Below are 15,012 nucleotides of genomic sequence, written 5' to 3'. Positions count from 1 at the left end.
AAAGATTCTAAAGATTACAATAATTACACAAACAAATAAAATAGAAAATCCAAGTAATTTAAAGCTATTAATAAGAAGTAAATGAAGCTGGCGAGACGAGATTCAACTCTAGCTATAAAGAAACTTCTAGATTGACCGGACCCTGTTTATTAATGAAATAACTTTTTATGACACTTCTGACCGTTGTAACTTGATGCAGCAAATTGTTTGTGCACTTTTGGAAGTGTCATTAAAAAGGTTGATTTGAAGTTGGATAATTTGGGAAGACGGCGAAGGTATCTAAAAGTTTTTATACATACATATATGATCGTGATCGTTGAAGTAATATAACTTTAATGTACTTAGTTATGAAAAAATACAGCTTTCTTAATAGATAATTGAAACATTCTTGAACATTGGGTTAGTGAATTGACTAAATTGTTCTAGGTTAACATATTTTTGTGAACACAGTCCTGAAAATTTATATAAAAAAGACTGTCCCGTAAAATTTTATACAGTGTGACAATTTACTAAGAGATTATATGTTGGTACATCATTAATAATAACAAAGAAGACCCTGAAAAAATTATGAACAATATTAAGCAGAAACTAACCTGAAACCCTTCAGCCTCAGACAGCAGAAAGTAGAAGCATCCGAACCAATGGGCTAATATTAACAGAATATGTATGAGATTGATGACTCGCCAGAAATTGGGATACACTGTACGCGACTCCACTATGTAGTAGCAGTTCACTGCGCGATATACCTGGAAGATATAGCTTTTGTCTTAATCTATACTAACATTATAAAGCTGAAGAGTTTGTTTGTTTGAACACGCTAATCTCAGGAACTACTGGTCCGATTTGAAAAATTATTTCGGTGCTAGATAGCCCATTTATTGAGGAAGGCTATAAATCATCACGCTAAGATCAACAGGAACGGGGCAATGCGGGTAAAACCGTGGAGCACAGCTAGTGTTCTATATAATAAAAATGTGTTGCCAAATGTGATGCTAAGCTTTAATTCCAGAACGGCTCGACCAATTATTATTTTTTTACGTTTTTGTTGAGCAAGGAAGGTTCTTATGGAAAAAAAAATCTGCGAAGGCTGCTAGGTCTCTGTTGGAGAACAAATTCTGCTATATTAATACTCTTTCCATAATTCTCGGTTACTACCAGAAAGAGGAAATTATTCCATGAACGTGCTTCAACCTATGACTATAAGTTATTCCTTTCCATATTCTAGACCGTTTATACAGTACGATCAATAAATATCTGTAAATCTTATCTTAATCTGTTAACGCAATTAAATATTTAGGTTCTCATCTAAACCTTTTAAACATTCAAAATTTATCACAATAGTTTCACATTGTTACAAAAAAACTCAAACATTATTTCAATATGTTACAAGTGTACAGATAAAAGCCCATATTAGTGACAAAATAAGCAAGGAAATAAGGGATGAAGTGAAAACGGGAAGGGATTTCAAATAGGTTGTGTCACAAGCCTTGACAGGGTAAGTTCGTACAAAATATATAAAGAGCTTGTGAAAAATTGCGCTGATATGTTTGAGCCACTTTTGCAGATTGTAGGCGAGTACAGTTTTAGCGATTGAATGGTATGGCTTATCCTATGTATATATTATAGACTATTTGATTAAATGTTATGTTTTATCTTAGGTGATATTTCGCAGACTAGCCCTGCGACTTCGTTCGCGCCTAGATTTAAATTCGAATAAAATTTTTCAAAATAAATTTAAGTTTGTTGCTGTGGAATATTAGCTATATAAAAAAAAGTTTCATTGAAATTCGATCAGCAGTTTTGCGTAAACAGACAAACAAAATTTTAGTAACACAACTTACTTTTATTCAATATACAGAATCTTCTATAGTTTAAATACACATAGATATATGAAAATAGATTAGTAGAGTTAATTGAAAATAGTTAGAATCACAGACAAGATTGGATGTGATTTGAGAAGGGTCAAACGGTCAAACTAATGATAACAAAAAATCAAACTGATTAGCCGCTCACCCTAACTCCGCCTAGATTGATACGGGAAAAACATTGCCCTTGTAAAAGAGGCTCTATCGCTTCAGGCTTGGGACATTATTTTCAAAATTTGTTCATTAATTCTACTAAAAACATACGAACTTTTCCCGTTTCTATTGAGCATTAAATGTTATTAAGTATTCGTAATTTGAAGACTTTAATCTTATTGTAATCTAGATTCTTTTTTTTTTTGTAATTAGCAATTATTATACATCGATTTGGAACGTTATTTTGAGGTAAGTTTTTAAGGGAACTAAATTATCATTCATTATTACTGTATGTCGTTTCCCTAAATAAATAGAAAAATAATCAAAACTACAGTGGAAAGCTAATAAGACGACCAATAACGAGTTACGACTCAATATTTATAATCACAACATATATCTATGATTCATTTCAGGGGTTGTTTGTTACATTTTTACGCAGCATTTTCATTCAATAAGTTAGTGTATACTAAGCAATGGCTAGGAATAACTTTATAGTACGCATAAATCATTCATACCTATCTATTATTCATTCCCCATTGGTATATTTGTAGAATATTTACTAGAAAGGGTAGAATTGTGCAAAACACACAGCAGCGGAATATTCAGTTATTTTTCAGAAGCTTTGTTTTAAAACTAGAATTCTTTTAAACATTGTGATAGGCATTTTTCTTCAATACGCATATTAATAATATTTTATATTTTTTAAATGAAAAGTATTAAACTAAGACGATTATTTTTATTCATGTATACGAGAACTATCTGTTTGATGTTATTTTAGTAAACACATTCAAAAGATTGTAAGAATAAAATATATTCACATTTTTATTTCATTTTAAGCACAAAATGTTATAAAAACATTCACTAAAATAAATATCTCCCCCTCCCATAAAATTCCCTTTCCTTACCTTAAGAAATCTAGGGAAGCGTATAATAGGATTGGTTCCAATCTTCAATTGCAGGAGGTCCAAGGGAGTCAACGCTGCGATGTCCAAGAGAAAGGAGCGCGATCTTAGGTAATGTTTTGCTAACTTCTTTGAATCGTATACCTGTTTATGTAAAAAAAACATAATAAATAACAAATAAAAGTGTGTGCGGAGCACACGTGTGAGAAAATGAAACTTCTTTAGCAAGATCCAAAGATACCAAAATCGTCGACTTACTCTTTACTGACGTGAAGGTATTGCAATGACGCGATCTTGAAATTTTACTCTGAACGCGCCTAAAGAAGTTTCAATTCAATAAATATTTCAGGACATTTTTCGCAACGAATCACGATCTAATCCTAAATGCTAAGCTTTTCGCTTGTGTTATTTAAACTAAATGACTGTTAAATGTACATATTATAAATAATTTTAAATATTTTATACATATATAGATAATAATGCTATAAGGCAGCATGGTAACCGCCTAATATGTTGTTAGGTTCTCTGTTAATTAAAATGACAAATAATGTCTGAAAATGTTCGTCAAAAAGTATATTCAAATAGATTATCAGGGACATTAATTATAATCAGTAAGTGAATCCGACCCTTAATTTATAAGAATTTGTATTAGGATTTAAAATAATATATCTACAATATATTCACATTAGGTATAAAGGATAATAAGCTTAGAACCAAGGGATTGTCCCTTCGATCGATCATTGCTTTTAAAGAGATTAACAACAAAACATGGGATTTGAATTCGAAACTAGTTGTGCCCGCGGCTTCAATTGTGAGGAAGTCGATAAGTAGAAATTTACATGATTATAGTTTAGCTAATTCAAAATTTAGCAATGACTAATTTCCAATGAAGATCGGAGATTATTCATTCGCATAATATGATAGGTGGATTCGTAAGTAAGCAGAAGAAAAAACTTAGAAACAATTGTAATAATATTGTATTCATATGTTATCAATTCATACACTACAAAATAAACATTTTTCAATATTTTTAAACGTTATATTGCTCGTGTGAATACAAAACCAGTTCAAAATAGCACGCAAACCTAACCGAATATTTTATTCCCAGCTGCAGCGCTTTTACGATTCACACCTGATGCATTTCCTCGGTGGATGCAAGCGTTTTGTTACTAAATAAAAGTCACTGTTTTTCGGATAAAACTTTATAAAGGATTTAAAACTTAGTTTATTTTCTACTTGCAAAGAAACAAGTGGTTTTAGTAAATGTATATTGGACATACCAATCACTTCTTTACATCTTTAAAATTATGTAATAATATGCATAATGCATATTTACTATGTAAGTAATTGCTATATTTTCGAGTAGGTTTAGTTTTATTAGTAGGTATAAAATACGCTTTTTATTCAAAACTAAAGACCTATCAATTTAACATATTCCGTGTCCCATATTGATACGATCAGGTATTTTATATTCACGAATTACAGACGTTAGTTTTGTAACGTTAATCAATAAGGCATATTATAATACATAATGAATCTACAAGGTATGTTAAGTATTATAACGTACCTTGTATATTCACATAACAAAACAAGGCTAAATAAAGGGACACTGACACTATTGCGATATTACCCCGAACAGTATTACAAACTTTGGTCAGAAATCCCATCGCGATAAACAACCAATAACACACTTGCAACATTTCTGTTATCACCCAAATTCAACGCAGTTACAAACTAATTATTACATAGTCTATACATATCTCGCCACAAGAGAATTAAATATGTTAATATAATTTACAAGTTATCAGACTGTTATTCATAGCGGTCCCTCGCTTAATTAATCGTAAATTAGGTAATTTAGATCGAGACAAAATAAATGTAGAGTCTTACATTCTGATTAAATTGTAATTATCTCTAAAAGAACTGAATATAACACTAGAATTTTAACAATAATTACAAACTTACTGTATATTCTTTATTCGCCATAAACATTTTGACATCTACCAATTTCTATATTTAACTCACCATCAAACCCTGTTCTAAATAGCCAGTCCTGAGCTGCACCACAAGATCCAGCGCGAACACCAGATCACCCAGCCCGTCACACGTCACCCAGAAGTAGTGGCACATTACCTGGAATAATGCCTCGTAAACTCAAACTCAAACATTTATTTATTCAATATGGGCGCGGGCACACGATGCGTTGCGGCGCCGCACCGCAAAGATTTCACCGTGTCAGTGGGCACACGAGCGGTGCGACGCCGTAACGTTTTTATGTCGCAGCGGCGCCGTAGCAGCGTTGCACAGCGTGTCCTTCCTTGTGACGCAAAACAACTGAGCGGTGCCGCTCCGACGTCGCACCGCATTCACCCCTCCCCGCCTCGTCTCGGTGGTTACAAGTCCGGTGCGGCGCCGGAGCGCATCGTGTGACATGCCACAGATATTTCTATGTAAGACGACGCAGCGACACCGCTCCGGCGCCGCACCGCCGCCGCAACGCATCGTGTGCCCCCGCTCTTAGACTTCTTCTAGAAGCACATTTGATCATAATATAGTTTTACCATTTACCACCGATTCGGAAAGCAGTTGTTAATATAACTACATTATACAATGAAAATTTTCGATGGGCCCTAGTGAGAAAGCACGAAGGAAATACTCGAGATAGCAAATTTTGTTGAAAGAAAACATTCCTTTAGCGAAAATTTCGCAAAAATTTCTACACTGTACAATATGAAAGAGTTGTTTTGATTATTTAAATTTGTTTATTTCTAGTGCAACTGAAAAACATGCGCTTCATAAAGATCTGGCCAATTTAAAATCAATCCAATATCTACTCACACATTGAACGCAAAAACCTACTCTATCCAAGATAGAGACGCTAGAAAAATCAATAGTTCCACTTAACAAAATTACTAGCAAAAGGCAACGCTAGATTGTCTCTGGAGTACAATAATAAAGCCCTACGGGTAACCTGCGGAGTGTGCGGGAATAGATGAAGTGGTAACGAGTTAGTTTTAGATCACTTGGCAAGCGGAACGCAATGTTTATTTATTGGAAACTAGCCTTTCACGCATAGTTCCAGTTCTCGTGGGATTTCTGGGATAAATTCTATGCTATGTCCTTAGTAAGATATCAAACTATTTTTGTACCAAATTTCACGCCTAAACCACTTGGGAGTGGTTTAGGCGTGAAGAAGAGACACACAGATTTACTGTCGCACTTATGATATCAAAAGGGATTTGGTAAATTCTGTTAAATAATATTTTCTTGTTGTGTGAGTATTGTACATTTAGAATTAACGATATTTTATCAGATGTTATACGTGATTTATTGATTATTATTATTATTCATACCAACTTTTCAAACCCCGCAAAAAGTCTGTAATTTGCAATCGATGAATAAATTTTAGACTAAGCAAGTTTAATTTGCTGGCACTAAATTCTATTATAAGTTACAATGCTAATTCATCATTATGTAATTGTCAAAGTTAATCTCTCTATTGATTTAATTTACATGGCACTAATCGGTTTATAGGTTGGCGAACTGCTTACTTGCTTGCTACAAACTTGATTAATTGCCATTATAATAGAATTATAAACAAAATACATTGTTATATTTTTACTTTCCAAACATTAACATACAGAAGAAACAAACATTAAAAAATATAAAGCCCTTTAAAGCCTTCTCAAGTTCCGATATATCCTGGATATAAATGTAACATCGCAAGAATAATCCTATAAAATATGGTCGTTTTGTTAGAGACAATGATTTATTTATTGAGTTTGAGTTTATGAAAACAAAAAAGAATTCTATTTAACTTCACGAAAAGTATTACAAAGCCAAATTTGATGAAAAAATTCAAGAAGAGAAACATATCCCTTGCAGTTCTTTTCATTTTAGCCGCTGCATCTGTCCATCAAAGGAAGGAGAGCATTTTTATCCTGTCTTAGGTACTTACGAACAAAAGTATCGTTAAATACAGGCTTGTTTCCGCTTCAGTTATTTTTGTTGAAATGAAACAGGGTTTATATTTCAATGATTCTGTCTTTGAAGACATTAATTGAAAACAGGGAATAATTGGTTGAATAGAAAACACAGGTTAGGCTAAGTTTTCTTTGCAATATATCATTTGCTTTCACATCTCTTTATTTATAGTCGAATCTAAATGTTTGGTTCATTTTTCGGGATAAGGTTCTACACTCAAATTATCTGATAAATAGTCAATCCAACTATTTGATGCATATTTAATATTATAATATTGAGATTGGAAATGCGTTTCGAACAAGTGCTTTTATACGCCTCAAATACATACACTGAAATTTGTCGAAAACCAAATATAAATAGGCATTTACTAAGATTTATATAAGGCATGATTCATGAAAACCTATCATATTGCTTGAAACATATCACAGATATGCGATAAAAAATTCCCTTGTCTTCACAACAAGGACCAAAACATTAGAAATGCGCCCAGTTTTATTCCATTCTTACAATGGCTCAATAAAAAGCTTTCCCTACAAGGTCCTGGGAAAGGCCACCTGGGCCAACGCAAACAAACATTTTCTTTACCACTTAATTTAATTAAGAAAGTGTCACGTACGTATTTTTACGTCACCATCGAAGAAATTGTGGGGGCGACACAAACATGTCAGTGGGATTTGTTCTGATTAATTAATTTAGACGTTAAATATTCGGATAAGTGCGTTTTTGGTTTGGACGTATGCGTAAAATTTATGTATTTGTGTGGAACACTTGAAAAGGTAATCTATTCTTGTCATAATAATCTCAAAGGCTCCACAGAGCGAAGCAGCTCAGTATGGGCATGGCTAGGCCGACTAAAATGACAGCAACTGTTTCGCGAGGCTGCTTGCTCTGGGACCCGCCTATTTACTCAAATAAATATATTATTTCTTTTCCAATTTAATTTAATAATAGAAGTTTTATTTCCGTACAATAATATTTTTTACGATAATCTGTATGAATAGAATGATTAAAACTCAAGAAATCAAACCTATAATATTAACAATTTTATCAGTTAAAGTAGGAATTATTTTTAACAAAAACAAATTAAAATCTTACCTGTAACTCTGGAAAGCTCTGCCTCACAATAAGTGTCCACAGATTATACAACACACAGAGTGTGATCAACCAGAGCCAATAGAAGTAGAAGTTCTCATCTGGATTCACCACAGTTCTTGGAGCTCGAACTTTCCTCCGCCTCTGTCGTGTTGTTGATCTGTGCTCTCCCGTCGCTCCTTCTGAACCTGTGTCTTCTACCTAATAAAGAATTTGTACAGAAATATCAATATATTAAAAAAAAGAAGCAATCAAATAATTCTATTCGTATTTCGATATTATGTTGCGAAGATTGTATTTTTCAATATCTAGAAACTAATATGTGAAATAATAGGGTGTGACTAGACTACAGATTTCATAGAAAAACGATGCACGAAAACACGTTTCGTTTTTCCAGCATGTTTGTTTAACAAAAAACGTTTAACGTAGGTATTGATTTGGACGAAGGCGTGAGCAGCATAAGGCTTTTAGTTACCTAATTATTTACAGGTGAAATACGTAAGTCTAATGTCTATCTACCTTCAGGTTTACTTCTTTGTAAAATACTTTAATACTAACAATTGATTACTTATTCACTATTTCTTTATGTTGAGCTTTAACCTAGATAATAAATAGTTTAAAGACAAACTAATAATATCTCACTGTTTCTTGCGTTTCTGGTATCTGCCGCGTGGAAAACCTCTTCAAGAAGGAGTCCTCTCTCTTCAATGGCGGTTTCTTTTGTATGGCTGAACTCAACTGCACCGTCGTTCGCAGTTTCATCCATCTCTGATTCGACTTTGTTCTGTTGTGATACAAACATATTAGGCGTAAGAAAGCTACTTCTAAAGGAAAAACAGAGTTGGAAGGAAAATGATTTAGAAGAAATGAATTTTGTACAGATACAGGTTTAATGTGAAACCAATTTACGATCACAGTTATTGACAGAGTAGTTAAAATCGTGCACACAAATCTAATCATCATGCTGCATGGCATACAAGAGTAAAAAAAAAAAACAATTCCAATTATACAAAAATCGATTTATTATCAATACGTTTCTAAACTAAATTTCTAAATCTAAACTCAGGAATGATCTATAATAAATCTATCGTCATTCAGATGCAAACAAGAATAACAATGAAAAAGATTCGATTATCAAGATATAGAAAACCAAAGTTCACCAAGTTAAAACTAGGCACAATAATCACACGAAAACACACATAATCCATCGATAATCATTGAAGACCTAGACATAGACGAAGGATAGCATTAGTTGGAAATATACAACGACCATATAAAAAAGTTAAAGAATTGTTGCTTGTCTTCTATACAATCGAACCTCTTTATTTTCCTGAGTGCCTGGTAGTATGCCATGACAGCTTGGACGTGTCTCCATTTATGGCCCCGTTTGTCTGAATCAGACCCGGGCCTCTCGGAGTCCAGCACGGACCTCCGAGAACTTGACGAGCTCGATGCAATGATCGGTCGCCTACAAAGGGATGCTAATGTTACATGTGACAGTGTTGTGATCGAAATCCTATGAGTTTCGCCGCAACGCGCATTTACCGCTGATAAAAAATAACATGTAGGTATGAGAATAAATAAATAAATCGACTAAATAATTTTATTAAAAGGTATCGTTACCTTAAATATACCCTCAGTAGAATTTAATTAAAGATAAGAAAGAAAAAATTGCTGCCATAAAAATTGGTACAAAACACAAAACTAATATTGCACGATACATTTTTATTCGTACACCCAAACAATCGTAGAAAAATATCATCAAGTGAAGCTTTTATATAGTGGAAAGAAGTAAACAACTCGGGCCTTATCGATTCCAAACGAAATATTCCGGTACGTGACTGAAATACGTAACGAAACTCACAGCTTTCGTAAAATAAACATGCAATTGTTCTATTCAAGACCTCCTGCGTGATGTCTAGGCGTCCAGCGTTGCACATGGTGACACTAATTCGTTGTTCTGTATTGTGAGACCAGCGCGGTTTTCTATTGGTATGGAAACTGAATTAGTAATAACTACCTGCTTTTTGCTAATAAAATTGTTGTAAATGATTGATCGAGTGCTTTCCTTTCATTTATAGATTTCAGTATAAATTGATATTCTTAAATAAACTTAATTAATTAAAACATTCTCAATTAAAACATGCTTTAGAAAAAATTCTATTTGCTTCATCATCTCAAAATTCAGTGAAATCAAATTTTGTAACCTACCTACCTGTTTAAAATTATTATTGAATGAAGTCGGGTAAAAATAAGTTTTTTTTCTAATAAACTGAATTCAGTGACCATAACCAAAAGAGCCTCAGTGCGTTGCTAATTAAGCGTCGAAAGCATTTTATTTACATTTTTTTAACTTACATATCATCATTGCGCGTATTTGTTGTGAATGGCGAAAACTTTTTCACCAACCTAAAATTAATTTCTCCTTTATTCCCAATTTTATTTTATATATTAATAATTGCGTATATCTACGCGTAAAAGCAGGTACATTCGGTGAATTAAACTTATTTCTAAATAGTAAATACACTTTTATTTTCAAATCTTAATCTTTCTCAACCTATATTTTCATGTAGTTAGCAATTTATTCTTCTTCTTATTTCAAGCTATCGACTATTGAGTTGAAAATCGTATTTTGATAACATAAAACTTTTTGTGTTTGCCGAAATGAAATAAATTAAATGATAAGAAAATGCTCTAAAAACATATTGTTTGTTAACATACAATAAATTGACAATAGAATTTGATTTTAATTTCATAAAAAATAATGATGAATAAATGTGTTTCTCTATTTGTAATAAATGATAATGTTTCGAGAGATTGAGTATGAACTCATTGAGGAATATTGTGAGCCCGTAATATTTTTTATTTTATGATTTACCTAATTAAGTACCTAAACTTTATTATCATACTAACATTTTACGTACCCACCAGTTATAGCTTGAAAACACACTTGAACTTATTTAACACGTCGTAACTTACAATAATATACTGAAATGAAACCACTAACACCAAACGTAAAATTTTACAAGACATGGAAAACGCAAACTGGTTAGGCGCGCGAATTTTGAAAATGGAACGCTGCTTTGTTTTCTTTTTTTGTTCGACATGTTCGATGTTTATATTTGGCCAGTGTAAAAGGAGTATGAATTCAATGGATAATCTTATATATAAAAATGAATCGCAAAATGTGTTGGTAAGCGCATAACTCGAGAACGGCTGAACCGATTTCGATAATTCTTTTTTTATTATATTCCTTGAAGTACGAGGATGGTTTTTATGTAGAGAAAACGTAAATATGTACCACGGGCGAAGCCGGGGCGGACCGCTAGTAACTAAATAAAAATAAAAAAAATATTCAACATAATATTAATGCAGTTGTAATTGCTATAAACGTTTTCAAGTAAATTTTATAGATAATATTTAATTTAAAAAATTAAAATAATTTTAACACGACGTCGATTCCTAATTTGAATTTGATGTTCGTTCCCTGTTACTTTTTATTATTTCATTTGTGACCAATATCTTAATTATGTATGCAGTTATAGGTTTATGTTCTTCCGTTAACTAAAATAAAATTAATAACTACCTACCTTCTCGTAATTTTGTGACTTTTTGAAACCGGATGTCTGGATTTAAAACAATATTATGTTGGTGACCGGCGAATTTATTATTATTATAATATCAAGCAATTACGTAGATACTATTTTCTAAGAATATACGTACCATCAGATTCGCTAGTTTATATTGTATAGAGTGATCTCCCCGTTCAGTAAGTTTTTTGATTATTGTCATATTATGTTTGTATTTCATATTATTTGACGATGCTTTCGCTTTGGGAATAATTGAGATTTATCACTCATGTAATTGTTACTATAATAGAAAATAAATATTTTTAACTGTATTAAATATCCATAGAAAATTACAAAAGGAAAAACGTTATGAAAAGTATAGTTTTCATAGTGTGTTAGTTTTGAGTTACTTATAATACTGAAAGTTATTTTCATTGTCACGTACGAAGAGATGCCTCTAGGGGCTATTATCGAAATTGGAATAGTTTTCGGTACATATCTTGTACCTAGGTATCTATAGAATATCATTTATATTGTCTGTTAAACAATTGATAAGAATGTAAGTTTACTAAGTTCTTTAATTACATAGTAACGCCAAATTTAAAGATTGATTCACAATTATATGAGTGCAACATTTTTGTTTAACTAGATTCGCTCGCGCCTTCACCCGCGTTTTCAAAGAAAAAATAACGCATAGTTCCCGTTGCCGTGGAATAAAAAGTATTCTTATTCTGGGTCTTCAGCTATCTACATATCCCAAATTTCATTGTAATCGGTTTCAGTAGTATTTGCGTGAAAGAGTAGCAAACATCCATCCATCATCACAAACTTTCGCATTTTGAATATTAGTAGGATGGGACTTATGAAGCAAGACCAAAGAAACGTTAAATTATAAAGAAACAAAATCTCACAATAAACTAAGACAATAAACAATAAACACCAGTGCCCATACATTGGCCCATACCGTGTCAAGATCTTGGATTAGCGTCACTAAGATGGGTCACGGTTGTGCTATCGATTTTATATTATAGGCATTCAATGTCAATTGGAGAATATATAGACAAGGCTTGAAGGGAGATGCACTTGATAAAAGTGATATTGAGTCAAATGAGGTACCTACATGTTTCAAGGTGGTGGGTAATGAAACGTTTAAAAGTTGGCTGATAATATGATCATATGATTAGAATAAAACCAGCATATAAAACGTTTAAGTTGTTGTATTAGGACAGATTATTAAATTATTAACTAGTAAGGTAAAGGCAGAATCAGCATTATCAAGTTTAGAACAAGTAAAAATGTGATAATTCACATAATTTTTTTTTTGTATTTAGCTTCTGATAACGTTTAGTGATTAGTCACAAATTATAATAAGCATTTTATTTTCGTTTGTGAGTGAGCCCAAAGACGAAATAATTTTCTTTATTCGCAGTGGGGAATGTTCTTTTCTGGATAACTGATCCCATACTAAGCTTTCGCTGGTGTTATGGTAACCAGATGGCTGATAAACATACATATTATATAAGTTAAAAATTTGTAAAGAATGACGATTCGAAAGTGCTTCTAAAAGAAGTCTAATTGAATAAATAAATGTTTGAGTTTGAATTGTTATACCCGTTACCAATAATTGGCTCATGCTGTTCATTATTGTAACAATACCATGATTGGAGTAGTCAGAGTACCTATAACTTAGTTTATTAAGTAATCACTACAGCCTTGGTAATTGATACAGCAACAATACACATTATTAAAGACAATACATATGATTATAAAATACTTTATTTCAATTACAGGTACAACTGAAAATAGGTTATTAAATTGTAACGCACGAAGAAGCAGATTTCATTGTTTGTGAAGTACGCTCAAGTGATTGTGTCAACGCAATTATTACTGGATTTGATGTATCGATGAATGTGATTGGAAATAATAAGAAACCCAAATGGGCTGACTGTAATATAATGAGTGATTTTTATGTAGGTTACGAGCCCACCAACCCGCATTAGGCCAGCGTGGTGGACTTTGGCCTGGATCCACTTCATGTTTCGAAGGGAGGCTCGTGCCCCTCGTTGCTCCACCGTCTATGTCTCCACGTATTATATGGGCTAATGAAGAAGAAGCCTAATGGTAAGCGGCAAGCGGTACCAACGCCCATGAACATTTGCAGAGGAGTAGGACCACTTGCAGAAGTCTCTTTGCATATCGATTGCTGACTTTTATAGGTATGGGATAAGAAAAGTTTGACGACTGGCATAAAGGAAAGGACTGGGTAAGGAAAAAGATAAAGGATGTGAAATGGAATGTGGAAGAGATAGAAATTAAGAAACAATGTGGTATTTTATATTAAATGGTATATTGGGAATGAATTATTTAAATTGTGATTCAATGTGTAAAGTAAGGATATATAAGCCGTATTTGATGGAAATCTGTAGCTTATATAAATAAATAAAATAAATAAATCATTTATTTCACTAAAAACATTTAACAAATTAGAGCGACCCAGGCTACTAAGATAGTAAGAACTGTTTTTCAGGAGCCTGTGCATATGGTAAGTATTATAGACTTAAGCGAAGAAATATACTGTCTCCTAATTTATGAAATATTATTACATATTCTCGTACTCGGATATAGTGTGAAGTTCGAAGAAAGATTGAACTTATACTACTATGGCTTAAATTCTAACAGTAAAACTCTGATTTCCTATTTTAATCGTTACTGATATAATTTCTCTAGAAAGATCGCCAATACCTTGTTGCTACAAATAGATTTGACATTTGACATCTTTTCCAATAAAATATATCATTTCTCGACATTTTTGTCAAGTTATATCTTTACTTATCTCCACTGGAAATCAATTCTAGAACACTTCAGATCAAACACTGGAGGTCAAATAAATAAATATTCCAAGACAATTTTCACACACGGAACGATCTGATCCTTTCGCTTGTGTTATGGAAACCAGACGGCTAATAAACATACATGTATAATTTTAAATAAATACTTATATGTATAGATAATTAACACCCCGACACAAAACAAATATCATCATCACACAAATATTTGCCCTGGGTGGGAATCGAACCCACGACCTCTGGCTTGGAAGGCAGGGTCACTACCAACCAAGCCAACCGGTCACTCAAAATATTATAATTTTAAATACAACGTGTTATAAGTTTCTGAAATAATCAAAGTACTTTGAATTTTATTTTGTTTTCGTGGCCACTTTAAAGGCTTCCAATATAAGTATGTTCGGCTTTAATGAGTTCGTGTCACTGCACATTTTTCTCACGATTCGATGCTTCGATGCAGGCTAAGGTCTGGGAAGAATAGTAGAATAACTATAGTAGTACTAACTATATTAATAGAATTTAGTTTTATAAAGTTTTGAAACGTGATAAAAAAAACAATTGAACACTATTAAATAAAAAAATGTCTTTTATTGTGGCCGCGGTT

General features: G+C 32.6%; 1 protein-coding gene across 4 annotated transcripts in view; it reads right to left on the bottom strand.

Moving 5' to 3' along the window:
* LOC149479070 (uncharacterized) overlaps positions 1–15,012 on the bottom strand; it is an 86,409-nt gene that overhangs the window by 23,044 nt on the left and 48,353 nt on the right. For all 4 annotated transcript variants that reach the window (XM_089708809.1, XM_089708812.1, XM_089708808.1 and 1 more), the window contains 5 exons: positions 8,639–8,780; positions 8,000–8,197; positions 4,946–5,053; positions 2,924–3,064; positions 594–746 (listed from right to left, as the gene is read on the bottom strand). In XM_089708809.1, coding sequence (XP_089564935.1) covers positions 594–746; positions 2,924–3,064; positions 4,946–5,053; positions 8,000–8,197; positions 8,639–8,780 — 742 coding nt within the window. The remainder of the gene's footprint in view (positions 1–593; positions 747–2,923; positions 3,065–4,945; positions 5,054–7,999; positions 8,198–8,638; positions 8,781–15,012) is intronic.

This window comes from Colias philodice, chromosome 21, assembly GCF_061535455.1.
Source record: "Colias philodice isolate Cphi_HAF_F1 chromosome 21, ilColPhil1 Martin Lab GWU primary, whole genome shotgun sequence".
NCBI lineage: Eukaryota > Metazoa > Arthropoda > Insecta > Lepidoptera > Pieridae > Colias > Colias philodice.
The sequence above is the reverse complement of the archived record's forward strand: the minus strand, read 5'-3'. Positions and strand labels throughout refer to the sequence as shown.